Genomic DNA, 26,624 nt, shown 5'->3' on the forward strand with positions numbered 1-26,624 from the left:
GTGTGTGGCGAGTGCCGGGCGCCCCCCCCGCCCCCCCCAAGCAGGAAGGTGCAGGGCCAGGCGTGCGAGCAGACAGTGTTTAATAGTAAATCATTGTACAGGTTGATGAGCGCGAGCCCCACCCCCTGGGGAGTCACCTAGCGTTGGGGGGGGGGGGCTGTCCTTCCTCCCTTCATACCCTGGGCTCTGCCCCTCACCCCAGGTCATCGGAGCAGCAGCAGAGCCCCCTACACCCCCCCCAGAAGGGCAGGGGCCAGGGGAGGGGAGCCGCTGGTGCCCCCCAAGCAGTGGGTGTGGGCGTGGCAGGGGCCGCAGGGCTCACTGGGACAGCTGCTTCACCCGCCCGTCCATGCTGGCGAAGTTCTCCTCCACGGCCACCAGGTTCTCCTTCATGGTCTTCTGGACCTGCGGGACAGAGAGCAGGTAGCACAGGGGGCAGCATGGGGGCCCCCGGGGTGGAGGCCCAGGACCTGGCCGGGGGGAAGGGGTGCTGCTGGGATGCCCACCTGTGTCAGCAGCGTGGCGTTGTCCTTCAGGGCGTTGGCGATCATCTGCTGGGTGGTGTCCAGGTGGGTCAGGAGCTGCCCAAACTGCATGGCTGGAAGGGACAAGAGGCAGCAGCTCAGAGCCTCCCTGAGCCGTCAACCTGCGCCAGCTGGGCACAGAGCCCGATTCCCCCCTGCCAGGCGCCTGGGCACCCGTCGACCTGCGCCAGCTGGGCACAGAGCCCGGTTCCCCCCTGCCAGGCGCCTGGGCACCCGTCGACCTGCGCCAGCTGGGCACAGAGCCCGGTTCCCCCCTGCCAGGCGCCTGGGCACCCGTCGACCTGCGCCAGCTGGGCACAGAGCCCGGTTCCCCCCTGCCAGGCGCCTGGGCACCCGTCGACCTGCGCCAGCTGGGCACAGAGCCCGGTTCCCCCTGCCAGGCGCCTGGGCACCCGTCGACCTGCGCCAGCTGGGCACAGAGCCCGGTTCCCCCCTGCCAGGCGCCTGGGCACCCGTCGACCTGCGCCAGCTGGGCACAGAGCCCGGTTCCCCCCTGCCAGGCGCCTGGGCACCCGTCGACCTGCGCCAGCTGGGCACAGAGCCCGGTTCCCCCCTGCCAGGCGCCTGGGCACCCGTCGACCTGCGCCAGCTGGGCACAGAGCCCGGTTCCCCCCTGCCAGGCGCCTGGGCACCCGTCGACCTGCGCCAGCTGGGCACAGAGCCCGGTTCCCCCCTGCCAGGCGCCTGGGCACCCGTCGACCTGCGCCAGCTGGGCACAGAGCCCGGTTCCCCCCTGCCAGGCGCCTGGGCACCCGTCGACCTGCGCCAGCTGGGCACAGAGCCCGGTTCCCCCCTGCCAGGCGCCTGGGCACCCGTCGACCTGCGCCAGCTGGGCACAGAGCCCGGTTCCCCCCTGCCAGGCGCCTGGGCACCCGTCGACCTGCGCCAGCTGGGCACAGAGCCCGGTTCCCCCCTGCCAGGCGCCTGGGCACCCGTCGACCTGCGCCAGCTGGGCACAGAGCCCGGTTCCCCCCTGCCGGGCGCCTGGGCACCCGTCGACCTGCGCCAGCTGGGCACAGAGCCCGGTTCCCCCCTCACCTTGCTCATGCAGCTGCTTGACGGTGGCCAGTCTCTGCACCAGCGCGGGCAGGGTGGTGGCCATGGGGCTCCAGCGCTGCACAACCTCATAGAGCTGATGCACCTGGTGGCACCAGAGGGGAGACGGGGGTTAGTGCCTGGCCGAGGGGGTGGCCCCAAGGCCCACACTGACCCCCCCCCCCCGTCACGGGCAGCCCAACGTACCAGGCGTCGCGTGCTGTCCCCTCTCCCCTTCACCAGCCCCAGAGCCTGTGCCACCCTAGTCCCCCTCTGCTGGTGCCACCACTCAAAGTACATCAACCGAGCCGGGGGCGTGGTGCCACCGGCCAGGCCCTAGCTGGGTTCAGGGGCTGGGGGGCCCCGGGAGGGGGGTGGGTGCAGATGACGGCAGCCCTGGCCCTGGGGGCGCCCGCTTGGCGGGGCTGCGGCGCAGGGAGGCTGGGACCTGACCTTGCTCTGGGTGTCTGCGTCCTCCACGGCCACCTTGTGCTTGGCGATTTCATTCACCTTCCCCAGGACGCTCTGGGGGAGAAAAGGAGACGTGAGGATCCTCGGGCAGCGGGTGCCCCCCTCCCGCCCACTACCTGGCAGCGCAGCCCTGCCAGGGGCTGGGCCAGAAGCCAGGATGGTACCAATTCACCAGGGGCAAGGTGGGTCCCTCTGTGCCATGCACCCTCCCACTGCTGGGGCCGTGATCAGGCACCCCTGGGGCAAGGGGCTGCCCCGTGCTCCTGGACCCCCCAGAACCGGGTCAGTGGAGGGGAAGCATTTGCCAGGTGCACAGCTGGGTCCTTCCCAGCCCCAGGGTGCTGGATCCCACCAGCAGGCAGAGCCGGCCGGGCTGGTGGCACCGGGCTCCTGGTTCCAGTGCCCCCCAGCTCGCAGGGGAGGCAGGAGAGCGCACAGGGCGCCGGGGGGAGCCCAGGGCAGGCCGCTGCCCAGGTGCGACAGAAGCAGCCGGGAGGTGGGGGCCTGCCAGCTTGTCCTGCCCCCTCGGCTGCTCACCTGCAGCCTCGCCTCCACCTGGTCCAGCACAGCCACGTCCAAGGTGCTGACTTTGGCCTGCAGGATCTCCACCGTTTCCTGCCGGAGGGAGGGAGGGAGGGAGGGGGTGAAAGACGCGAATGCCGAAGTTCACCGCCCGCGCCAGGCCCAGCAGAACCCGCCCCAGCCAGGGCCCCGCTGAGCGTTCCCAGGGACCCAGCGTCCTCTGGGGCTGGGCTCGGGCGCCCCACCAGAACAGCACCCTGGGAGGCTGCATCATCGCATCCCCCCCTGACCCCGTCCAGCACGGGAAGGGGGCTCGGCCCCACAGCCCCCCTGGTCTCCGTGCTCCACGGGACACCAGCTAGGCCATTACAAATCCCCTTCCCCGCCGCGCTCCCCGCACTCAGGCTTACCATGAGGCTGGCTCCCTGCAGCCCAACCGCCAGGGGATTCTAGGGGGAGAGAGAGAGAGAGAGAGAGCAAGCGTGTGGGTCCGGGAGCCTGGGTTTCAGAGCAGCCCAGCCCTGGGCACTACGCCCACGCCAGGCCCGGGGGGGGCTGGACAACCTGATCCCTCTGCAGGGCACTCACCTGGCTGTCCTGCTCGCAACACACCGTGCCTTCCAGCTCGCTCAGCCGCTTCTCCAGCTCCGCCAGCTAGATCAACGGGCGAGAGGAGGGGTCAGCGATTCCCCCCCCAGCCTGCCCCGCTTCCCCGACCCGCCAGGCTGGCACCATGGGCCCTGCTCGAACAGCGCCTCACTGCAGGGCTCCGTCGCTGCCCAGGAAGCCGCTCAGAGCTTTCGCCAGCCTGCCGAGACACGAGCTGTGCCCGCGCCAGCCGAGCAGCGAGAGACGCCCGGGCCCAGCCGCCGGCGGGTGCGATCCAGCCACCAGGACAGTTCAGCAGAGTCGCTGGCTGCAGCTCGCTCCTGTGCTGAGCTCCGGCCCCCCCCGGGTGGGAGCCGGCTTCCTTCTCCCAGCTGCCCCCGGACCCTTCGTCACAGCCTCCCAATTCCCTGGCCCGCCAAAGCCCTCCCAGCACAGGGAGGCGGCAGAGTCTGACCCGACAGGCCCCCCCGGGAAGCCGGGCAGGAAATAACCGTCTGCACACGGCCCCTCCGTGCCCTGACACACAACAGGGGCCCTGCCCCACAGATCTTCTGGGTGATGTTGCTATGGGCTCAGGAGCAGGTTTTCAAACAGCAACTTGGCTGGTGTTTTCAAGTATTAACACCCCCTCCCCCAGGGGACAAGTAAATAAGCATTAGATGGGGAAACTGAGGCGCGCCAGCTAAGTGACGTAAGAGCTCCAGTCTCCAGACCAGAGCCAGGGTAGATCCCAGGAGTTCCCGGCGTCCAGCTCTGCTGTCGCATGGCCGCTGCTGCCTGGCAGACAACTCCAAACCCAGACCTGCCCCAGACTCACCTTTGCAGCCTGAGAGAATTTGTCTTGTTCAGGTCTCGAGTGCAGCTCGTAGGTCACCATATTCCCCGCGGGCGCAGGGGCCTTCGAGGGGCTCTTCCCTGCCCCGGGGGTGCCCCTGGCGCTCTTAGCCGCTTCCAGCTGAATGAGCAGGCGCCTGGTAAACAGAAGAGACCCTGCTGGTTTCCAGGGCCTGCGAGTGGCGGGCGACAGCTGGGAGGAAACAGGGCCCGGCTGCTCCGCGCTGCCCGTTTCCCGGCTGGGTTAATGGGGACCGGGAGACGCCAGCCTCGTGGCCACAGCGACCAACGGGCCAGGCTGCAGTGAGGCCGCTGACGCCCCTCGCCACGACCGCCCCTGGGGCTCTCCGAGGCAGCGACAGGCGGGACAGCTCCATCTCTCGTCCATCGGCCTCGGTTCTAATCCTTCCCCGGCCCCACCATGGTGAACAGCCAAGCTGTCATCGAGCAGACGCGGGAGCTCCTGCCCGGGAATAAACGCACCCCAGTCCCGGGAGCCAGCCGGTCTCTGATTCCCGCTCAGCGGCGCCGAGATCGGGAGAGGACGCTCCCTCTCAGCCCGTCCCGCACGCCTGCCCAGGGGTCAGCAGGTCTCGCTGGGGCTGAATTCTCCCGGGCACCCCCACGCCGCGGGCACCATACGGCCTCGGGCACTCGCCAGAGCAGGGCAGACCGGGGATTTGGTCCCAGTTTATGGGGAGATGTCACCACAAGGGGGGTTGAGCCCCAGGGCGGGGCCGTCCCAGCTCCAGTTGCTCCCTGGCTGAGGGAAGCAGCCGCCCCGAGCTGCAGCTGCTCCCGCAGCTCACTTGGCGAGGGCTCCGTCGGGGTCCGTCAGGTTGATGGCTGCGTCCGGCCCCAGGAGTTTCTCCAAGTGCGTGGAGACCAGCTGCTGCTTCAGCGCCACCACCTGCTTGGCAAGCGCCACGGGGCTCAGCTTCTCCTCCGCCGCCGACTCCTTCGCGGTGCTCTGCAGAGGGAGACGCTGCCGCGTTACAGCCGGGGCGTGGGGCTTTGTGGTCACGGGGACCCGCCGCCTCCCAGCTGAAAGCTCTGACAATTCAGCCCCCCACAAGTCCGCTCCCAGCCAGCGGCACGGGCGGGGAGCAATCGTATCTAGCCGTGGATCTCAAAGGGCTCCCAGTTTGACATGGGGAAACTGAGGCACAGGGGGGTGGAGTGACTTGGCCAAGGTCAGTGGCAGAGCTGGGCACAGAACCCAGGTTTTCTGAGTTCCAGTCCAGTGCTCTGCCCACTAGACACCACTGCCTCCCACCAGACCGGAGGGCGACGGTCCGGACATCTCACCCGATGGGGGCGACGTGGGCCACCCAAGGTGGCTCCTACCTGTATCTTCTCCACCTCTGTGCTCAGCTCGTGAACCTCATGGAGCAGCCGCTGGTACTTCTGCCGGGGCGTCTCTTTCACACCAATGCCTTCCCCTAGCTAAGGACACAGAGGGGTTTAGGTTGCACGGCCCCTCCGCTCTGGTTCGACAAATTCTAACCCTGCCACAGGGAATCAGCTTCTGCAGTGGGCTCCCTCTGCGGGCCCAGGGCCAGTGGGCTGGGGTTGGGTGCCTCTCTCCCGGAAAGCCAGCCGAGGAGCTGAGTGGCACCTGAACTGGGCCAGCCGAAGCTGAGCGAGCCAGGCAAGGATTCCACGCCCGGCAGCGTGTGGCTGGTGGGGGAGCTGCTGGCTCAGACCTCAGTGGAAATTGCATTATTTCTAGTCTGGAATCCAGCTGGCATCACTGGGGTGTCTCGTCCTCCGGGGAGGCCGGCTGGTCTACGGGCAGCACTTTGGGTTTACCCTGTTAGCAGGGACCTTTCACCTGCCCCGTCCTACCCGGTGTGCTTGACACAGGGGATCCCACCGCAGCCTAGTCCTCCCGGGCCGTCTATCCAAATCAAAGCACCGTCTGCCCCTCACTTTGGGTCTGCTGCTCGTGCCAGGGGATGCTGCAGGCGCCAGGCCTGCGATGCCCGGGCAGAGCACAAGGCCTGCGTGACTGCGCCTGTGGGCACCATCTCTTGCAGAAATGACAAATTCACACCAAGGCTCCTCCTGGGGGCAACACGCCACCCACCAGCAGCTCCTGTCTAATGCCAGGAGGGGTCCTGACGCCCTGCCCAGGGCGACCATTCCTCCTGCAGCCCCTCCCAGAGTGCGCTCCCCAGCGGGCGACACTCGCTCAGGCAGAGGGAGGAGAGCCGGGGGGTTCACCACGGCTGGGTTTTATCCCCAGGGAGGGGCATTTCCTTCCCCCCCAGGCCAGTGACAAGCACAGCCAAAGCCTTCGAGAAACCGGCTACATGCGGGCAGGGGCATTACCCGTCACACCCGCTTTGGGCCCAGAGGTCCTGGAGTCCGGTCCCTGCCCAGGGAGCCAGCGGGGGAGGGAGTGGCGAGACCCCTCGGGGGGGGGGGGGGACGGAGCCCAGCTTGGCCTGCAGGACCCTTGGGCTCAGGGGATGGTTTCACTTCGGGGGAAGCACGGGAGCATGGGAGGACGAAGGTGCCGATTTCAGCTCCTCTCTCTCCTGAGCGTGCCCAGTACTCAAGGCGGGAAGGCGACAGAACCAGGCCGGCTACTCACAATCTCAAACTCCCCCGACTCGTAGCCCGTCCGCTTGGCTTTGCTGATGCGATCCGAGAAGTCTGCACGGCGAGAGGAGAGCGCGGTTTGCTCGGGGGTCGTTAGTTAAACCAGGCCCTGGCTGGGCACGTGCCCCCCCCCCGCGAGGCCCCCCCATTGTGCACGCTCAGTGCGCCCCGGCTCTCCGTAGGGACCTGGGGCGGGGCAGGGGGCGGCAGCTTGTGCCGCTCTGGGCGCCCCCCCAACCAAAGGACACAACAGCGACGTCCCCGGTTCACTTCCGCCACCGGCCAGTCGCTCCGGCTGCTGCCTCCCCTCCCCCGCGCCCAAGCGACGTAGGATACGCCCCCCCAGCCTTACCGAGCCCTTTGGTGCCCACTCTCTTGTCCTTAAACTTGTCGTAGGCGGCGTTGGGATTGACGATGACGTGCTCCACGCTGGTGCTCGTCAGCTCCTCCTGCGCAGACAGGGCAGCGTGAGAGACCCTGGGGCCACCCGGCCCCGCCCCAGCCCGCTCCCCCCAACACAGCCGAGAGCACGTCCCTAAGGACACCCCCGCCCTCCGACGCCCCTTAGTGCTGCAGGAGGCGCAGGGTGCCCTGGCCTCGCCCCGGGGGAAGCTGCCGAGGAGCAGAGCCCACCAGATGTTAATAACTTGGCCGGGTCACCGGGGGGGGGGCTCCCTTTAAATAGCCCCCGGTGACAGGAGTGCAAACCAGCCTGGCCTGCTCAATGCTCACAGCTTCAAAGCCTTCAGCTCAGGCCCTGCCTCTGGCCAGGCGTTCGGGGGCCGTTCCAAAGTCCCTGCAGATAAAGGGGGGCTCTGGTATCACTGGGGGGGAGCTACAGGATAACATTAACATGCTCCTGGCTCTCGTTAGCGCCAGCCAGTCCTGGGGAGCCTCACCAGGAGCCTGGGCCGCGAGAGGCCTGCAGGGGGCGGCCCCGCGGGCTTGCAGGGCCGGTTCTTTTGTAAATGCTGCCACGGAAATCGAGACGGAAAATCGTTTTCTGCAGACAGGAGGCTCAGGGAGGGTTTTACCCGCAAAGACGCAGCGCTGGGATCCGGGGGCTCCCAACGAACCGCACCCGCTCCCGGCAGAGAGGGAGCAGAGCTGCCAGGCCGCGACCCCCACGCCACCCGCACCCCCTCCTGCCAGCAAACCGCGGTGCAGTGGAGACGCAGACGGTCAATGCAGTGGGACCTGGCCCCCGGATGGCTAGAGGAGCCCGTGCCGCATCCCCCGCAGCACCTCTGCCAGCAGGGGTCACTCACCCCAGCCCGTCTCTCTCTCACTAGGGGTCCCTGCACAATTCTCCTCCCGGGCCGGGACTGGAGAGAGCCATGGGCGTCGCTCTGCGGTCACGGGCCCTGCGTGGAGCCCTGTGGCCGCAGGGAGCAGTCCCAGTTGCAAGGAACGTTCGGGTGGGATCCCCCTCTCCAGGCCCCGCTGCCGGCCCTGGGCCTGTACCGGCGACAGGGGGTGGCTCAGTTTGAACAGGGGGCTAGATCGCCCTGACGCCGTGAAAAGGGAGAAAAGCCGAGGCTCCGACCTGAGGGCTCGACCCCGAGCAGCCCCGGTCTGGAGAGTCCCAGGCCAAGCTGAGCTGGGCAGGGTGAAGGAAACGGGCTGCTGGGAGCTGCACAGAGAGGGCTGCCCCCGTGGCAGAGCAGGAGGGAATCCCCAGCAAAGTCTCAGGCTGGCAACGCCCCTCCGGCTGCTCCTCCTGCCTCCCAGCGCTGGACTCGATCTCGGCGTACGGAGCCCGCAGCTCACACCCAACGGCCCGCGGAGGGACGGCCCTGGATGATGAGAGTCTGACTTCCGCACTGGGAACAAGCCCGTCTCTGGCGATCGGCCTGGCTCACCTGGCTAGCGGAACGGGGCAGCCCCTGGGCATGGAGCTCTCCAGGGGTTAGGAGATGGGGCAGCTCAGCTTTACCAGAGGGGCAGGCCCCGGGGGGAGGCGGGGGGTGCTAGACGCAGGCACAGGCCTAGGCTCGGACACAGGCCTCCTGCACCGCGGAGGAGGGATTTGTGCGGAGGCTGGGGGCCGCTGACCTGGATTCGCTCAGTGCTCAGAGGGTGAGTCAGTCACCAGGCAGCTTCAGAGGATCAGGCCCAGGGCGGAGCCTCTCCCGCGCGCAGAGAGCGTTAGTGCCAGGCAGAAACTCGCCCGCGCTAGGGGTTAGTGCGAGGAGAACACCAGAGGCAGGTTAATCACAGTTAAAGAGAAACCTTTTGTCTTTATCTCTCGCCCGGGGCTTCCTGGTCGGGGGCCTGTGTCCCGGGATCCTGCCCTGCTCTGCACTCCACGGTAACTAACCGGCCTGTGAAAACCCCCCTAACATTTAAACAAAGGGTCTAACGAGGCAGCTGGGACCACCGAAGTTGGTTAAAAACCCAAACTGTCCCCGCCGGGGAATGGTCCCTCCTCGCTCGCCCGCTGCCGTTCAGAATCTGCCAGGGCGCCCCCGGGTTTTAGGGCATTTCGGACTCAGCCCTGGCAAATCTTCGAGGGAAACACCCGGTGTGTAGCAGGGTGGTTCCCCTGCTCCTGCCCTGAAGGGGGAAGGTCGTGGCTGGGAGCTGCTAAGCTGGGCTGACTGGGGAAGTGGCTGCAGCTGGGCCACACCCCAATCAGGCCTGTATAAAAAGGCTGGGAGCCAGGAGCCCAGCCAGTCTCCCTCTGCCTGTAGAGGGCGAAGGGCCTGGCTGCAGGGAGCTAGACAGGGAACCTGAGTGGAGCAGGGCTGGGGAAAGGCAGAGGAGCTGGGGAGCTCCAACCTGGAAAGCCCCAGGCTGCGGCCTAGCACAAGGCCAACAGGTAGTGGGGGTTGCAGAGGGCAGCCCAGGGGTAGGCCAAACCCTCCTTGCCAGTGATGAGTGGCTGATCCTGCAGCCTGCCCCAGGGCGCGGGGCTAGATGATGCCTGGCAGTGGCCTTATACTGAGGCAAGATGGGGATAGTGGGTGGGGGTTCCCTGGGGAGGGGGAGACCCTGAGGCTAAAAGGGGTGACTGCCAGAGGGCCGCACCCCAGATAAAGAGGCACCGGGGCCCAAGAGGCAGCGGATCACCGGCCTGCAGAGGGCGCTCCGGAGCTGGAATGAGCTAATTCCCGGAAGTCACCAGCAGGAGGCGCCGCAGGGGTGAGTCCGCTCTTCTGCAGGGTGGTTTTCACGTGAGGCAGGAGCTTCCCAGGTTAGGTTACGTCACATGGGCTGAAGGCTTTCAAGCTGGCACCTTTTTAAACAGCCAAGTTATTAATATTGGAAAAATCTGCTCCTGAGCATCGTGAAGCTCCATGGGGCAGGGGCCACCTCTCGGTCCTAGCACAACGGGGGCCCGGGCACGCCTGGGGAGTCAAGGGCCAGCTATCGGTTTCAGTCCCTCCAGAGGGTTCACCCACTGAACCCGCTGTGAACGGAGCAGCCATTAAAAGGAAGGGGACGTGCCTCCCAGCTAGCCACGGGCTGCTTTCTCCAGCCAGCCCCTGTCCTGGAAGGCGGGGGGCACAAGCCGCGTTTGCTCTGTTTTAAAGGCCGTTACAACATTCAGCCTCCAGCACGTCGGGCGGCGAGGAACGGCTGGGGCGCGTTTGGCCTCGTGATTTCCGGCCGGGCAGGCGCCGGTAACGACTTTACTGACCCGGGGCGTACAGCAGGAGGTGGCCGGGCTCATTTTGCGCCTGCTGGTACAACGGCCCCGGGATTCAGCCATTTGAGATTATTAACAGCGAATCGGAGCTCTTGTGCCGTCCAGGACAGGGGCTCCCAACCTGCAGGCCGCACGTGAGCCTGGCGGGCCGTCGATTGACTTCAGAGCGATTTCTGAAGGCAGAACATGAACTGTGAGCGTTTGGGAGCCGCTGGCCTCGGGCTGGGGAGTAATAATGCCCAGTGGTTAGAAGGGGCTACGGGACCCCCCCCTCTGCTTTCAGCAAGGGGGGTGGGGTGCCCGAGGGAAGCCTCTTTCGAGGGTTGGTAAAGACAAAAGGTTACAGCAGCTGCTCGCTCAGCCGAACATTCAAGCAGACGAGGGGTCAGGCTCCTTACCAGCTCCTTGCGTTTTCCCAGAGGTGAGAAAGTCAAAGAAAAGTTAGGAGGGCAGGGAAGGGGGGGGGGGGGAGAGAAAAAGACAAAAATCGTATTAGAAGCTGGTCACATGCACTACACACCAGTTTTCACAGTCCCCAGCACGGACCCCCCCCCCCTCGCAAAGCCAGCAGCCGCCCTATGGCAGGGGAGGTCGCTAGCACCACGGCCGCTTTCCTAGGAGATACGAGGTTATGGGGAGCTTCAGAGACAGGAAACATGGAGCAGGATTCAGCCAGCGGCACCCGGGTGTTAGTCAGAGCGTGACCAGATGTCCCGATTGTTGGGTCTTTTTCTTATAAAGGCTCCTATTACCCCCACCCTGTCCTGATTTTTCACACTTGCTGTCTGGTCCCCCTAGTTAGTCACTCCGGCAAAGCGTGCCAGGGGCTCCGTCATCTCCCACTGCGCGGCCCCAGCAAATTTAGCTGCTCTTTAGGCTTCTGAACGGCCGACCGTTCCCGGGCTGGCGTGTGCACGGCCGGGGGCTTAGATCACTGGGCTGCAATGGCAGATGGTGCCCCATGGGCAGCGGGACGGGACGGAGCGTTTGAGGGGGGCTGTGGAAAAGTCTGACGGGCCGCACAGAGGCAGCTCTCTCCCCTCCCAGCTCAGGGAAATGCTTTCGCTGAACGCATCGCGGCAGAGGAGACGCCCTCGAAGGCGAGCGCCCGGCGGCAAGGACGCGGCAGGGAGGGGCTTTCCACAGCAGCCCCTCCGCCTAGGCGGGCAGCTGGCATTCAGGCAGGCTGACATTAATAGCAAAGGGAATGGGGCAGCAGGGAAAGTCTCCGCCTCGCCACCCCCTCATCTCTAGGGGGCCATTTCTGAAGCTGTGGTCTGGAGGACATGCTCCCGCCAGCCCCAGGAAAGCCAGGCAGGGAGCTGCTGGTGCCCGGGGCCCAGCGTCTCTGCACCCTCTGCTTTCACCCGAAGCCGGGTGTGGTCTAGAGGTCACAACAGACCCGGGTTCAAGCCCTGCCTAATCCTTCACTGAGTGACCGGGAGCCAAGCCGCTGGCCTCCTTCCAACCAGCCGGGCAGCTGGGTGAAAACCAAGATGGGGCCTCGGTGAACGCCAAGCGGTGCACCTGAATCAAGCCGGCCTGGGGGGAGCGCCAAAGGGGGGTACATTTGCTGCCTTTTGGCTACTAGTTCCGCTAGCCGGCTCGCGTGCGGCTGGTCAAGGGGGCTAGGCATTACCTGCTCTACAAGCCACTGGAATTGGAGCACAGCACGAGACAGGACCCAGAATCGCCTCGCACCTGGACTGCCCAGAGGTGCTGCTTCACCCTGGGGAGGCTGGCAGGGGTTTCATGCCAGGGTTCTCTTTCCAGTGCCCTCACCACCTGCCTTCTGCAGAGGGGGGGCAGCTCCGCCATCCCCCAGCCCAGCACCCTTCAGGTGTTTCTGGTGCCCGCTGCCGGGGTAGGAGCAGGTCTACAGAAAAGATGAAGGGGACACCCAGGGGGGGCTTCCGACCCACCTTGTGCGCCAGCTTCACCCCAGCAGAGTCCCCAGCTTGTGAGAACACCCTGGAAACACGACATCAGCCAAAGCCTGGAATGGCGCCAGCAGCCGTCTGCTGAAGACGAAACCCCCATGGCGAGGGGCCAGGTGTCCCCCGGCCCTCGGCTAAGCACTTCCAACGGTTTGGGCTTAAAGACTCTTTCTTTGGACTTTTAGCCGGATGCGAAAGAAAAGTCCCCACAGGCTCAGCGAATGGAGCTGCCGACCCAGCGGATGTGCCAGGCTCAGGAGCTGCTTCAGGCCCCGGGGAAGCTGGCAAGCGGGAGCACTGGCCCGGCGGTTACTGCTGGTGGCAGTGAGGCTGCGTGCTCACAGGTCTCCCCACAGACAGGTGGACGGCAGGATTCACAGGGGAGAGGGCGCAGGCTAGTCAGTATCCCACGGCATCCTCGGGGGAACAGGAAAGCACCCTCCTGCCACCGGATTGGGGAGGGGAAGCTGGGGCCCCATCCTGAGACACTGGGGACGGGGAGCTGAGAGGGAAACATCTGAACTGACTTGGCCACCTGGAAGGAGAAAGCGACAGCAGGTCCCTGCCCAGATCCATGCTGCTGCTGGGGGCACCAGGCTGGTTCCACACGCTGCAGTGAGCCAGGCGAGGGGAGCTTCGCTCGCTTAGCCGCACTCACGGCTGGGGTTGCCTCTTCACGCACACAGGGGAGTCGAGCAAGGAGGCCGAGGCCACCCTGAGCGCCCGAGCGGCCGCTCAGCCAAACCAAAGCGAGGGGGGAGTCGGAGGGCCCGTTTGATGCCCTCAGAGCTCAGCAGCACTTAGCCATGGCTTAAAATGGGGTCGTTCCGCCTGGCACCTGGGGCCCTTTGCAGAGTGGGGACCGCGCTGAGACCCCATCCACTGAGGAACTGGGAACAGGCTCCAGCTTTCAGCAGCTAATCAGAGGTGCCCCTGAGGCACCTTTTGCAGCATGTTTTGGGCCACCCCCGACCTGCGCACCTTCTCCTCACGCCATCACCCCCAAGCCCTTCCCAGAGGTAACACAACAGGTGTGATGCACACAACACCCCCCCTACCCCCGAAATGTCCCATGGGGCTAATGGAGGGAGGTATGAAAGGGGGTGCTGACTTGCCTACAGTCACACAGTCGGAGAGCTGTGAACACCCAGCTCCTGGGCCCGGCTGTTCTAACCCGTAGACCAGACTCTCCCCCAGAATCAGTGGCTACCATCTGGAGGTTTTTGGGGGGGGCGAGGGGTTTTAGTTGTAAAGATCTGTTGGAACAACACAATCCACGCACGCTCCTCAGGAGAGGAGCCATCCCTGAGGCCAGAGCGACACAGGCTCAGGGATGGTCCCCAGTGGAGATGACATGCGGAGAAACACCCTGCCACCTCCTAGACAAAGGCCGGGGGCCACCCACAGTGGCGGCGCAGGCAAGGCCACAGGCAGAGCCGCGTTTACCCAACCGCTGCAGAACAAAGCGGAGGAGCGCGAGTCATGTCTCGGGGGAGGAGGGGATTAACAGCCCCGTTTCTCCTCCTCGGGGCGAGCCTGCTCCCGGGGCTGCCGTGAAAACGGGGGGGAACCGAAAGGGAAGCTAGTCCAAAAGGATACGGTGAGCATTTCACCTCCCGAGCGCCCCTCCAGGAACTTACGCACCCGGAGAGACCGTCGCCATTAAAACAACAGAGCAATCAGCGGATTGGAAAGCGCTGCCCGTGAAAGCAGGCCCCACACGGCGCCTCAATCATTCAGATGATTCCCCCAGAGATTCGGGTGCCCAGACGGGGCATGCTGGGATACCCGGGATCTACCGCTGCTCATTTCCCAGGCTAGAAGTCACACTAATCCCTTAGCTGGATGTCATTCAACTGCCCGATTGACTGGTCGTTCTGATGGTCAGAAATAAACACAGGGTCCTTGTCGCTCAGCAAGAACCACCCTCAACGCGGGGCCGTCACAGGCCCCAGCTGGCCACTTTCAGGGATCACAAATTGAGAGGCAGATTTAAAAAAAAAAAAAAAGACCCTGTGTCCTGCCCCAGCTGTCACCTGGGCTCCCCCTGGCAGCACCTGGAGAGCAGAATTGTTAATTAGGCCTCAGTCCGATTTGTTTCACCAGAAGACGGGACTTCTGGGGTTTTTTTTCCCGTTCTCTAGCACCATGTTGCCAGACAACAGCCTTCGCCTTTAACAGTAAAGCAGCCCGCAGGCTCCAGGTCCCAGCATGCCACGTTAGTTTGACCCAAGCAGTCTGGTTGTGTCGTCATAACAATGCCCGGCTGCCTCCTGACGCAGAGAGCCGGGCCCCAAGCATCTTACCAAGGCGGTACAGGCGTGACGCCCAAGGGGGTAGGATGAGGAAAGCCAGGGCCAGCAGCCGACGGCTGACGGGATCACACGGAGAGGGCTAGCACGCAGCTCTCGGGGCTCCGCGGCCAGGGTGCGTTCATGGAGGCCGCATGGCAGGAGAGGGATTTAAATGAGGAGAGGGCAGCTGGGCGGGGTAGCCGGGAGGGAAGCAGTAGGAGATTAGACCCCAGATCCAGGGCGTCGAAGTGCTGAGAAGCTTGAACTCGATGAAAGGGGTGCGGGGGAGGGCACATGGCCCGATCCCCAGGCGAGGAGGATGGTTAGTTTGCATGGGCGGGAGGAGACGCGTTCCGGGAGGGTGCAGGCGTCCGAGAAGAGGAGGCTGCAGTAGCCAGGGCAGGGGGTGGAGGGGGACCTGGGCTAGAGTTCTGGCTGGGTGCCATCTTTGAAAGGCTGCATTGCATCCTGGGACCCGCACACCCCTTTGTATTAGAGCAGAACAGCGAGTCTGCTCCGTTTCATGCCAGTTACCCCGGGGCGCCTGCCATGCAGCCAGCAGAGCCCTCGGCAGGGCACCGTGCCGGTGCACTAGCCTGGAGTTAGGCTCCTCTTCTGTTCTTCCCACTCCGGGCGAGGAATCCCCCCCGCTAACCAAACCTTCCTCCTGCTAAAACCAACGTCCAATTCCTTGTTTTCCTCTGCTCCGGCTACAGGCCTTAGCGCGGGGAGAGAGAACGCTGCCCCGGGCCCCACGCCAATTTCAAACCCAGACCTTGATTAACCCAACAATCATCTTGAAATCAGGCCCCCGCGCGTTCAACAAGTTGGGGGGAGGTTAATGACTGGGATTTAAAACTCATTGCAACATTCACAACAAAGCACGGTGCAGATTTATCCGCATGCAAAATCCAATTCCAAAGCATGCAAAAGAGAAGCATTGTAATGGTCTTACTTGTGCAAACTAGAATCCAGGCAAGGTAGTGAAAAGGCAGGGGGGGAAGAGCATTAGGAAAACTCAGGTAAGTTCAACTGCGCAACAGTCAATCAACACAATAAAGCAGTATTAGCCGGTACCCCAAAACGGGAGAGGTTGTCTGAGGAGCTGCAGCGAGAGCACAGGCGTGACGGCCCCACCCTACGGTCTGGGCTCGAAAGCACTCCCTGCAATACCCTAAGTGCACTGGAAATTCTTCAGCATAATTCATTCACGTTGCCATTAGCAGACGCCCAGCACACGCCCAGAGAAGCAAGGCTGCTGCTGGTTTCTCTGAAGCGAGCAGGCCGAGGTGCCATTCCGGGCATACAGAGCTCACAGCAGCTGCTGCCAACTGACCTGGGCCGAGGCTGCTGTTTGCATTAATTTGTTGCTGGCAGGGGAGGGGAAAAAACCCCTAAGCCGGCTGAAAGTCTCCAATTCAGACACCGTTTGTGGCATTCTAACCTGGGGCAATTCATTTTAAATTGAGTTCAACGCTGATTTTTTTTTTTTAAAAATCTAGTCTCTCTTTTAAGCCCTTCGAGCAGAAAATAATAAAAACGCCGTAGCGCACGCCAGCAGGGCACTGCCGCGGTGCGTGTCACTGCAGGAGATACTGCCAAGTTAATCCTGTCAATGGCCCTGGGTTAATACGGTGAAAGAGGAGTCTCGCGTCTGCTCAGGCTCCTGGGTTTGGAATATCAGAACATCGGACTGAAATTGGTTTAAAGGGACGGCAGAAATGTAATTCCACCGAACCGAGATCTAGTCTCAGCGATAACATTGCAGCTTTTAGGTCCAGAGGTAGCGAGAACCGTCCTGGGAAGATCTGTTTACCAAGAGACCAGCTCTGCAGCGCTCCGGAGAACATGCATCCAGGGCTCAAAATGGGCAAGGTGAGATGGAAGAACATGAACAAGGCATCGGTGCCCTAAAACCTCTGGGTTTTAATCGCTAAGTCTGGAGCTCAGAAGAACATGCGCCTGCTGCTAAGGATAAAAGCAGCCTGAAGGCTTCAGAGTCAAGCATGTCTGGCCTATGGGGACTGGAGACTTAACTCCCGCAGCCAGGAACAGCCTGGAGTACAGAGCACCAGGGCAAAGCAGCCCCACACTTCAAGCAGCCTCTCAGCTGGAACAAGGGCAGATTTGGTTCCAAAATCTGCTAAAAACGAGCCAGCGCCATGACCGAGCTTTGCAAGATCGTTCAATTCCCACTGCAAACCACCAAACCTGGCCAGCGGCGAAGCCGGCAAAAGGCCCGTAGCTTGTTCTGGGAAGGATCATCTTGGAGAAAAGTACATTAGACTTAGCAATTAAAAACCGAATTCTCCCCGTGGCAGCAGGGGTAACACGTGGAGGCTGGATCAGATTATGCTGCCGGGAAAATCAATTTCATAAGCCAATTAAAAGCTACACAGAAACTAATATAAAAATGGTCACATTAGGTGCCCTCTTCAGGGTGAAAATGAGTCGCTAGCCCTGGGTTTGGGCAGAAATGTCTGAGCTCGTGTTGTTTTAATACAGGTGTGTCATTTACATGTCGGGTCTCTAGTCTACAATGCAGGGGCTGGGTCCATAGTCAGATTATTCCCATGTTATTGGCACAACCAGTCCCTGGGCGTAGCTCCCTCTAGGCCAGTGAGGCTCAGCACGACAAGGATCCAGCCGTGGGTTGCAGAGGAATTGCCTGCCCTGCACATCGGGTACGGAGCAGTGTCAGGGCCTGCTCAGTATTTCACTCGCCTGGTTTCTGACCAGCCTCCAGAAGCGTGGTGAGTTTACACCGTCCATTTACCCCGGTCTCCTGACTGCACCACCTCAAACGGGTAACATGCTAGCAGCAATCCTGAGCTCCACACACAGACACAGACACTGTCACCACACTGCCGGACGCAGGTAGGCCAACGATAACTGAGTGTGCCAAGCCGAGCCCGCTCCCAGCCACCCTGCAATGGCGTTTCCATCTGGAGCCTCACTGCAGAGCACGATGCCCAGAGAAAGCCCAAGTGACTCAAACCCTCTTGCCAAAGGCAAGCGACAAAAATCAACGTGGGGGCACCTTGCTGGGCACCCACGGCTCCCATTCACCTATCTGACTGCCACGTAACCTGGCACGCACGGGGACAGGGCTTCTTCAGTGCTGCCCCCATACGCCACGCGGATCCCAGGGCTCAAGGAAATTCCAGCACAACAGAGTAGCAGAGTCAGGCTAAGCAAGAGGCTGAGCCGTGGGGTCCGACAGCGCTTGCGTTCAGCGTACATGTGTGACAGAGTGGGGGATTTTCTTGTTTTTTCCTTATTTTCCAATGGTTTGCATACAGAGGGTGGGACTCAGTTTCCCTGGGGGTTACTGGTTTAATGAGGTGAGGGGAGAGGGAGTTTGTTGTTACAGAGGACCAGCGGGAACTTGGGACCCCAGCCAATGGCCTGGAGGACGGATACCCCAGCAACTGGTGTCCTGGCGACCTGGTGATCCAGAGTCCCAGCTCATGAGTCGCAGCTGGTTCTGGCCAGTGGAAGAACAATGGGCTGTAAAGAGAGGAGCCCGGTGACCTAACCAGCCAGTTCCAGCCGGAGGACAGAAGAGGCGGCCCAGGTGATCCTGTTTACCTGGTGGGACTGTTCTTAATGTTTCCTCTGAACACTGTAGGGGTGCCTCAGTTTCCCCTCTGCATTTCTTAAGTCTCTAGGTGGTGGGATAAGGGGGTGTCATTGTTGCAGAGCAAAGGGCCAGTGCACATAAATGGCGACACTGTCTCCTGGCAACTGATGGCCGGGGCCCTTCCCCCCTGCAAGGGGGTAGCTAAAGGTGTGGGAGAACAAAGGAATCAGGTGACCTCCTGGCCGGGAAAGGAACAAAGCAGAGGAGGAGGGGCTGGAGAGTCAGTTTGGAGCTGGCTGGGGACGAGGAGTGAAGGGCAGACGCGGGGGTCAGGCTCACTGCCCCCCAGGATGGACCCGGCTGAGGGGTCCTGTTCTCCGTACCTACAAGCTCTGTTTTAGCTCATGTTCCTGTCATCTAATAAACCTGTGTTACTGGCTGGCCAAGAGTCACGTCTGACTGCGCAGTGGGGGTGCAGGACGCCCTGGCTGCCCCAGGACCCCGCCTGGGCAGACTCGCTGTGGGAAGCGCATGGAGGGACGGAGGATGCTGAATGCTCCAAGGTCAGACCCAGGAAGGTGAAGCCGTGTGAGCTTCTTGCCCTGGAGCCAGTCTGCTCACAGAGAGGAGACTTCCCCAGAGTCCTGGCTGGCTTCGTAGGGAGCAGCTCCAGAGCATCGCCCGGGGACTCCGACACCTGGACAGAAGCCAATGGACAGAGGTGGGGCTTGGGGCAGGTGATATCGGATGCCCAGCTGGGAAGCAGGGGGGCTCAGGGCTGGAGAGGGGGAGCAGGCAGAGCCCCCCTGGCTGCAGGGGGACTGGGATGTGCTGTGCTGGGGGAGGCCAGGCCTGAGGCCCTGAGAGTTTCCTAGGCTGTGTTCAGATGCTCAATAACCCCTCCTGTTTTACGCTGGCTGAGAGTCGCTCCGGTCTAGAGATCACGGTTGCATTATTCCCTTTGGGAGTGTAGGCCCTGGGGGTGCAGAGCGAGGGGACACCTGAGGGGGCCCACGGCGAGAGACAGGGGTGCTAAGGCTCAGAGAGGTGCAGCTCCAGGAGGTGGAGGGGCCTGACCCCAGGAGAGAGTGGACCCCCGAGAAGGGCTGTCACAATGAAAGGGGCACCCCCCACGGACCTCACAGGGCCAAGAGTGGGCACGACCCGTGAGTCCGTGACAACGTGATGGAGGGGAACGACTCGCAGCCCGAGAAGATGGCAGCACAGCCATGAAGCTAAGGAAGGGGGAAACCCTGGTGCAAAGAGGCAATTGAGCAAACCCCTAAGTGAGGTCCCTTCGTTGCAGAGATCCAAGACTGAGCTGGAGGAAGTGGGAAGGGCACGGGGGGAACACGCTGCCCTGCAAAAGCTAAGCCTCTGACTGGAGGAGGGAAGCGGTTCGTTACGTCGGAGGCTGGTGGAGGATGCACACGCTCCTTCGTTTCCCACTGGCACCACGTATCTGCAAGCCAGCCTTGTCCTCACGGCTCCACTCTCCTGCTTACGTTAAACCCTCAGCTAGGCCGTGAGAGCTGCAGAGAAGGGAACCCCCTCGCTTCCTTGTGGGTGCTACAAAACACGGCCACTCAGGGTGTTCGCGTTCCCGCCCCCACCTTGGAGAACATTCTTTTAAACGCCCCTTCTGTCTGCTCCTGTGAATCAGCCAAACCCTTGACGCTGATTCGAGCAGAAAGACCCACGTCTTCCCCCAAGTGCTGACCTACTTTCCAGGTTTGTTGCAGAAGCGTCTCCAACTTGGGTTGCTGCTTTGAAGCTCTTTTTCAATCAAAACCGGGCGATTTTCCTCCCAGCTCCTGGTCTAGTCACTTGCACCGGAAACGCCAGCAAGATTCCAAATGCTAGAGCCCGTAATCCTTCTCACGCTCGTCCGTGCGCCAGAGCCAGGCACAGCTCCAGGCCGCAGAAAGATGCCACAACCCCAGGCCGTGCCATGGCAGCTACTCCTTGACTAAGCTGTGCCCTGCTAAAGGCTTCCAACTCAGAGGCCTGAGACTTGGGAGGAAAAGGACTTCGAAAGCAGGGCAGAGCACTAAAAGGAACACTGGAGTCCCAGCTGGCGATAGGTCCCGATAAATCACCCATATGATATTAGTCTTTGCTCAGCAAGGAAAATGCACCCGTTCTCTCTCAAGCTAGCAAGTGCACTTTGGAGGGCAACTATCGCCAGAGCATTGCAACGCATTTTGTAAACGCTACCCTGGGCGGTGGGAAAGGATCCTTTCCATTTTACAGCTGGGAAAACTGAGGCCCAGAAAGGGCCAGCCACCTGCCCCCAGCCTCTCAGTCCCATCAGGGTGGATCCGCCCCACCCCTGGGTATGTGAGCATTGATCTGAGGGCAGGGATCACTCAGCCCTGGCCTTCACTGCTCCTCCGTCACCGCCTTTCGTCACCTTCAGCACACAGCTGGGGCAAAAAGCTGCTCCGGGCAGGCAGCCAGCATGCGGGGAGTCGCGTTTCAAAGCGGTGCACAGCTCAGCCTGCAACCCACAGCACCGCGCCGACCATGTCCAGTTAATGAGACTGTCTCCAGGGCACTCCCATCCCTGCTGCTATTTTGAGATGCTTTACATCCTGCAGGATAAAACCCTGAGTCTCCAGTGTTCCCTCAGTGCCTGCAGCCTGCATTTCCTGGGCGTTTTACTCAGCTCCTTCCCAGCCCTGAAAACTCCCTTTTCTAAAGCAAGACGCCATGAGGCTAATGCACCTTCTGCAATTCTCCCGCAGAAGTATCAGCAGACCCTGCACGCCGCACAGCGAGGAGATGTTAGACAATTTGCTTTTACAATGGGCTCAGGCCAAAACTAGGTGCAAGACACAAACACCGGGAGTTTAACGGACACTTTCAGTCGGCGTTTTCCCCTGGGCAGCCTCAGGCAGGCTACAAATCCAAGGTGTGGATTTCCTCGGGCACGGGAGTGCAGCCAGCATCCCCGAAGAACGGCCGGCAGTGTCAGAGCTGCTCTCGGATCCGAAGGAGAACCCATTCTAATCAGGACTGGGTTTGGCCAGTTGCCACTTCTAGTCCTCAAAGCTTTATCTACACCAGGGCTTTTGGCAAACATTCTCCATTTGAGGAAGCAACGCCAGGAGTGCTGACAGAGCCTGTGTGACGTTATTGATATAAATGGGGACCATATAGAACATGGGTTGCAACCAAGGTCCTGTAGTGGCACCAAATCCTAAGTAAAGGGGGTCATATAAGGTGTCTAAGACCAGGTTCTGGGTTGCTGATTATAATTATGCTGTCTATATGTCTGTATCATTTTTAGTTGAAGTTATGAATGTTGGCTCTATGCTGTCTGTATTTCAAGTTTGTGCTGTGCTTCTGGGGGAAGCCTCCCAGACAAGCTGGTGTTAGCTCTGCCTAGCCTGTTTGATGGCCCATTAAGGACCGTCAGCTACACAATGGACCCATGGAGAGAAGGCAGACACGCCTTGTGACTCAGCAAAGTATGCAGGGACTGGCCCATGTGACTCCAGGCTCCATTTTGCTGTAAATTTCCACAGTGAAGACAAAGAGATTCTTACACCTGGAAAAGTCTATATAAGGCTGATGCTTCATCTCCATCTTGTCTTCAATCCTGCTTCTGACCTCTGGAGGGATTTTGCTACAAACTGAAGCTCTACACAAGGGACTGAATGACCCATCCCAGCGGGGGATGTTCCAGAGACTCAATTTGAACCTGCAGTTTACTCCATCTCTGCTGCAAGCCTAAACTAAGAACTTTGCCATTACTGTATGTAATTGATTCCATTTAACCAATTCTACCTCTCATTTCCACCTTTTTCCCTTTGTAAATAAACCTTTAGATTTTAGATTCTAAAGGATTGGCAACAGCGTGATTTGTGGGTAAGATCTGATGTGTATATTGACCTGGGTCTGGGGCTTGGTCCTTTGGGATCGAGGGAACCGTTTTCTTTTATTGGGGTGTTGGTTTTCATAACCATTCATCCCCAGGACGAGTGCACTGGTGGTGATGCTGGGAGACTGGAGTGTCTAAGGAAATTGCTTGTGTGACTTGTGGTTAGCCAGTGGGGTGAGACCAAAGTCCTTTTTGTCTGGCTGGTTTGGTTGGCCTTAGAGGTGGAAAAACCCCAGCCTAGGGCTGTGACTGCCCTGTTTGAGCAATTGGTCCTGATTTGGCACTCTCAGTTGGGTCCCGCCAGAATCGCTCTGTCACAGACTGTGACGGAGCGATTCTGGCGGGACCCAACTGAGAGTGCCAAATCAGGACCAATTGCTCAAACAGGGCAGTCACAGCCCTAGGCTGGGGTTTTTCCACCTCTAAGGCCAACCAAACCAGCCAGACAAAAAGGACTTTGGTCTCACCCCACTGGCTAACCACAAGTCACACAAGCAATTTCCTTAGACACTCCAGTCTCCCAGCATCACCACCAGTGCACTCGTCCTGGGGATGAATGGTTATGAAAACCAACACCCCAATAAAAGAAAACGGTTCCCTCGATCCCAAAGGACCAAGCCCCAGACCCAGGTCAATATACACATCAGATCTTACCCACAAATCACGCTGTTGCCAATCCTTTAGAATCTAAAATCTAAAGGTTTATTTACAAAGGGAAAAAGGTGGAAATGAGAGGTAGAATTGGTTAAATGGAATCAATTACATACAGTAATGGCAAAGTTCTTAGTTTAGGCTTGCAGCAGAGATGGAGTAAACTGCAGGTTCAAATTGAGTCTCTGGAACATCCCCCGCTGGGATGGGTCATTCAGTCCCTTGTGTAGAGCTTCAGTTTGTAGCAAAATCCCTCCAGAGGTCAGAAGCAGGATTGAAGACAAGATGGAGATGAAGCATCAGCCTTATATAGACTTTTCCAGGTGTAAGAATCTCTTTGTCTTCACTGTGGAAATTTACAGCAAAATGGAGCCTGGAGTCACATGGGCCAGTCCCTGCATACTTTGCTGAGTCACAAGGCGTGTCTGCCTTCTCTCCATGGGTCCATTGTGTAGCTGACGGTCCTTAATGGGCCATCAAACAGGCTAGGCAGAGCTAACACCAGCTTGTCTGGGAGGCTTCCCCCAGAAGCACAGCACAAACTTGAAATACAGACAGCATAGAGCCAACATTCATAACTTCAACTAAAAATGATACAGACATATAGACAGCATAATTATAATCAGCAACCCAGAACCTGGTCTTAGACACCTTATATGACCCCCTTTACTTAGGATTTGGTGCCACTACAGGACCTTGGTTGCAACCCATGTTCTATATGGTCCCCATTTATATCAATAACGTCACAGCCTGCCTCCATGTTTAATACTGTGCTGCTTAGCCCTGGCGCTGCGCAGCTAGACGATAAGGCGTTTAAAGCGTCAGCAGTCACAGAAGCCTGGCCTACCCCGACACTTCCCCAGTGTTAGCAACAGTGGGGTTTTGTTCGGGTTTTTTGCCCAAACCCCTACGGCATACATACAGCCACGGCCCAACTGCAGAATGTATAGCAGCCGGATGTGCTTCACTAGCTACAAGAAAAGCCATCTCTCTTTGGTGTTCTGCCTGGCAACGACGGCCCAATGGCATATTTCACAGACCAGAGTTCCAGGATGCCCCAAATATATATTTGTCGTTTGAAAATAAAATGCCAAGATGTCAACTGATTTTTAACCCACTCCCACCCCGCTCTCTTGCATTTAGCCAAACAAACGTGGTGAGCACCTCATGTCAAAGGGAGAATAGACCCTTTCCGACGACCGAGCTCAACTGGATTTAAAGCAGATAATCTCTCCAGTTGCCACTAGACCCAATTCCAGTTTGGAAGAAAGTGATGAGGAAAAGCAAAGGGCCTCTTCAGAGATTGCCATCCCCAAAGCCTTACGCAAGTTCTCCTTTGGGATGATGAAAAGGACTAGGATTTAACAGCTGTTATGGGGGCAGCATTTCTAGGAGAGGACTGTCGCACCTCCCTTGCTAGGAACTATTCTGAAAACAGCACCATTTTATGAAGCTTTCTGCTACCCAGATCTGCAGGAGTTCACACCCAATCTGGTACAGTTACGCGAGTCATTTGGGCAAAAGCAGCTTTGGAAATGACTTGGGATTGGCACACCCACTTATCGCTGCCCTCTAACCACAACGCTAGTCAGAGAGCTGTTGCGTTCCACACGACCTTACCGCATCGAACTCCGCCTGGTCGTCTTCTGGGAGATCGCTAGTCTCGTAAACATCTGGCTCGTTCCTGGCCTGGAAGCACAAATGCGTTACAGTCAGGACAGCTGGCAGTTCTGGACAGACGCGTCTCTTATTGCAAAGAATAGCACCCAAAGTGAGTGCCCGCCTCACACCGCCAGGTACACAGAGAACGCAGCTGCTTCCAGGAAGTATATTAGAGAGACAAGGTGGGTGAGGGAATCTCTTTTATTGAACCAACTTCTGTCGGTGAGAGAGAGAAGCTTTCGAGCTTCCGCAGAGCTCTTCTTCAGGTCTGGGAAAGGTACTCAGAGCGTCACAGCTAAATACAAGGTAGAACAGATTGCTTAGCATGAGTAGTTAGCACTTATTTCAAGGGACCATTCAAGGTGAAGTGGCCAGTGTCTCTATTAAGATAGTGATTTTTAGCATCTAGCAAAGTTATGAATTTAAGCTCCCAGGTTCCTCATTTGTAGATGCTGTGCAGGTTTCCTTCAAGGACGAGGCCTGGGAGGTCAGATCTGGAGTGATCGCTCTGGGGAAAAGTGTTCACCCACGGGTGAGATGGTGGGTCTTTTATCATTTTTCCAGGCCAGTTCATTTGAGAGCGTAGTGATTGTGTCGTTTCACCCACATAGTTGCTACTGGGGCATTTGGCGCACTGGGCAAGGTACAGCACACGTTGTGAGGGGCACGTATAGGACCCATGGATCTTAAAAGGTGGGTTGTGGGGGTACTGAACATCCAGGAAGTACGTGGCTTCCTTCACAAAGGGAAGCGGTTCCTAAGATTTTGGGGGGAGGCCTCGACTGTGACAGCTGGTGCCTGGCACTGCCAATCATTCATCTGTGCACGTTCTGAAGTTTGGGCCAACCCAAATAGAGAGACATCCCCATCAAGCCTTTATTAGAGGGCATGTAACCCTGTAACGAGGACATGCAGATTTGCATGACAAACACATCTTAGCAACAGCATCCTATTTTTCCCACCCATGACATCACCCCAGAGCTAGACTAAGCAATGCCAGCAGTTCAGTACATGTCTCTGCAGACAGCAGTCCCTAGTGGTTATCCAGCACTTTTCATCCAGAAGCCTCAAAGCACTTTGCAAAGGAGGGCAGGGTATCGATGGGAAACTGAGGCACAGAGGGGAAAGCGATTTGCCCAAGGACGCTCAGCAGGCCAGTGGCAGAGCCAGGAACAGAGCCCAAGTCTCCTGGGTCCCAGTCCAGTGCTCTAGCCGTGTGGCCACCCTGCCTCCCTGAAGAGACGTGGAACCCGCTGCAGGTGCTCAGGGTCCATTTACCTTGTACAAAGGACTTTCTGAAATGCCAGAGCAGGAACCGCGAGCGCCGGTGTATGGGGAGGTGGGAAGGGAGACCCAGGAAACCAGCTCCCAGAAGAATGGGGGGAAGCCCCAGAGCTTGTCACTGGGGGGGGGGGGGGGGAAAACAGGTGCCAGGGGAAGTGCTGGGCCCCGTGAGGACGAGACAGAGCAGCGCTCGGCCAGCGCCGCCCTGGGGGGAGCTGGGCAGGGACTTCACCCCCTCACTCACATCAAACCGCAACGCCCCATTTGGGAATCCCCCCACGCACGGGGGTTCGGTGGGGAGCACCCAACGACACAGAGGGGGCTCCAGGGACAGAGGTGACCCCTCCCCTCACAGCCCCCCCAACCACCCTCCCCCCAGTTACCCCACCCCTCCCTCCACTGCCCCCCAACCACCCTCCCCCCAGTTACCCCACCCCTCCCTCCACTGCCCCCCCAGTTATCCTCACCCCACTGCCTCCTCCCCACAGCCCCCGTTACCCCCACCACCACCCCACTGCCTCCCCCCACAGCCCCCCAAGTCCCCTCCCCCCAGTTACCCCACCCCTCCCCCGCAGCCCCCCAACCACCCTCCCCCCAGTTACCCCACCCCTCCCTCCACTGCCCCCCCAGTTATCCCCACCCAACCCCTCACTGCCTCCCTCCAGTTAGCCCCAGCCCTCTGCCTCCCCCCCACAGCCCCCCAACCACCCTCCCCCCATTACCCCACCCCTCCCCCCGCAGACCCCCAACCCCCCATTACCCCACCCCTCCCCCCACTGCCCCCCAAGTCCCCTCCCCCCAGTTAACCCCGCCCACCCCCTCACTGCCTCCCCCCACAGCCCCCAACCCCCCATTACCCCACCCCTCCCCCCACAGCCCCCCGCCCCCCCGCACTCACGATGCCGGGCAGCTCCGCGTACTTGGGCTCGGCCATGGCGGCGGCGCCGGGTCGGGGCCTGAGCTGGAGTCGCCGGGGCCGGGAGTCAGGGAGGAGCCGCCAGTCTCGCGAGAGCGTCAGGGGAGGGCGGGGGCCGACGAGATCCCGGCCGCGC

At 60.4% G+C, this 26,624-nt stretch overlaps 1 protein-coding gene across 3 annotated transcripts; it reads right to left on the reverse strand.

Annotated features, from left to right (window-relative positions):
* Nucleotides 1-63: 63 nt before the first annotated feature.
* On the reverse strand, nucleotides 64-26,608 carry DCTN2 (dynactin subunit 2). 3 transcript variants are annotated; one of them, XM_044994991.1, is made up of 16 exons: nucleotides 26,471-26,608; nucleotides 24,247-24,315; nucleotides 15,462-15,470; nucleotides 10,674-10,679; nucleotides 6,976-7,072; nucleotides 6,616-6,677; nucleotides 5,364-5,462; nucleotides 4,826-4,986; nucleotides 4,000-4,153; nucleotides 3,162-3,227; nucleotides 2,984-3,022; nucleotides 2,589-2,666; nucleotides 2,034-2,105; nucleotides 1,584-1,686; nucleotides 507-598; nucleotides 64-405 (listed from the first exon to the last, which is right to left on the reverse strand). In XM_044994991.1, exons 1-16 carry the CDS (start codon nucleotides 26,504-26,506, stop codon nucleotides 319-321), a joined length of 1,230 nt encoding a protein of 409 aa, XP_044850926.1. In that variant the 5' UTR covers nucleotides 26,507-26,608; the 3' UTR covers nucleotides 64-318. The 3 variants fall into 3 exon arrangements, with proteins under 3 accessions (XP_044850926.1, XP_044850927.1, XP_044850928.1); XM_044994992.1 differs by lacking the exon at nucleotides 15,462-15,470; XM_044994993.1 differs by lacking the exons at nucleotides 10,674-10,679; nucleotides 15,462-15,470.
* Nucleotides 26,609-26,624: the final 16 nt, after the last annotated feature.

This window comes from Mauremys mutica, chromosome 20 (genome assembly GCF_020497125.1).
Source record: "Mauremys mutica isolate MM-2020 ecotype Southern chromosome 20, ASM2049712v1, whole genome shotgun sequence".
Lineage (NCBI taxonomy): Eukaryota > Metazoa > Chordata > Testudines > Geoemydidae > Mauremys > Mauremys mutica.

What these genes read in the sequence shown, in the direction of transcription:
- DCTN2 (XM_044994991.1), bottom strand. Translation starts at nt 26,506, where the DNA reads ATGGCCGAGCCCAAGTACGCGGAGCTGCCCGGCATC. An exon ending in AATTCTCTCAGGCTGCAAAG is followed by an intron (nt 3,228 to 3,999) that starts GTGAGTCTGGGG and finishes CCGTTGATCTAG; the next exon opens with CTGGCGGAGCTGGAGAAGCG. An exon ending in AGGTGGAGGCGAGGCTGCAG is followed by an intron (nt 2,106 to 2,588) that starts GTGAGCAGCCGA and finishes TTTCTCCCCCAG; the next exon opens with AGCGTCCTGGGGAAGGTGAA.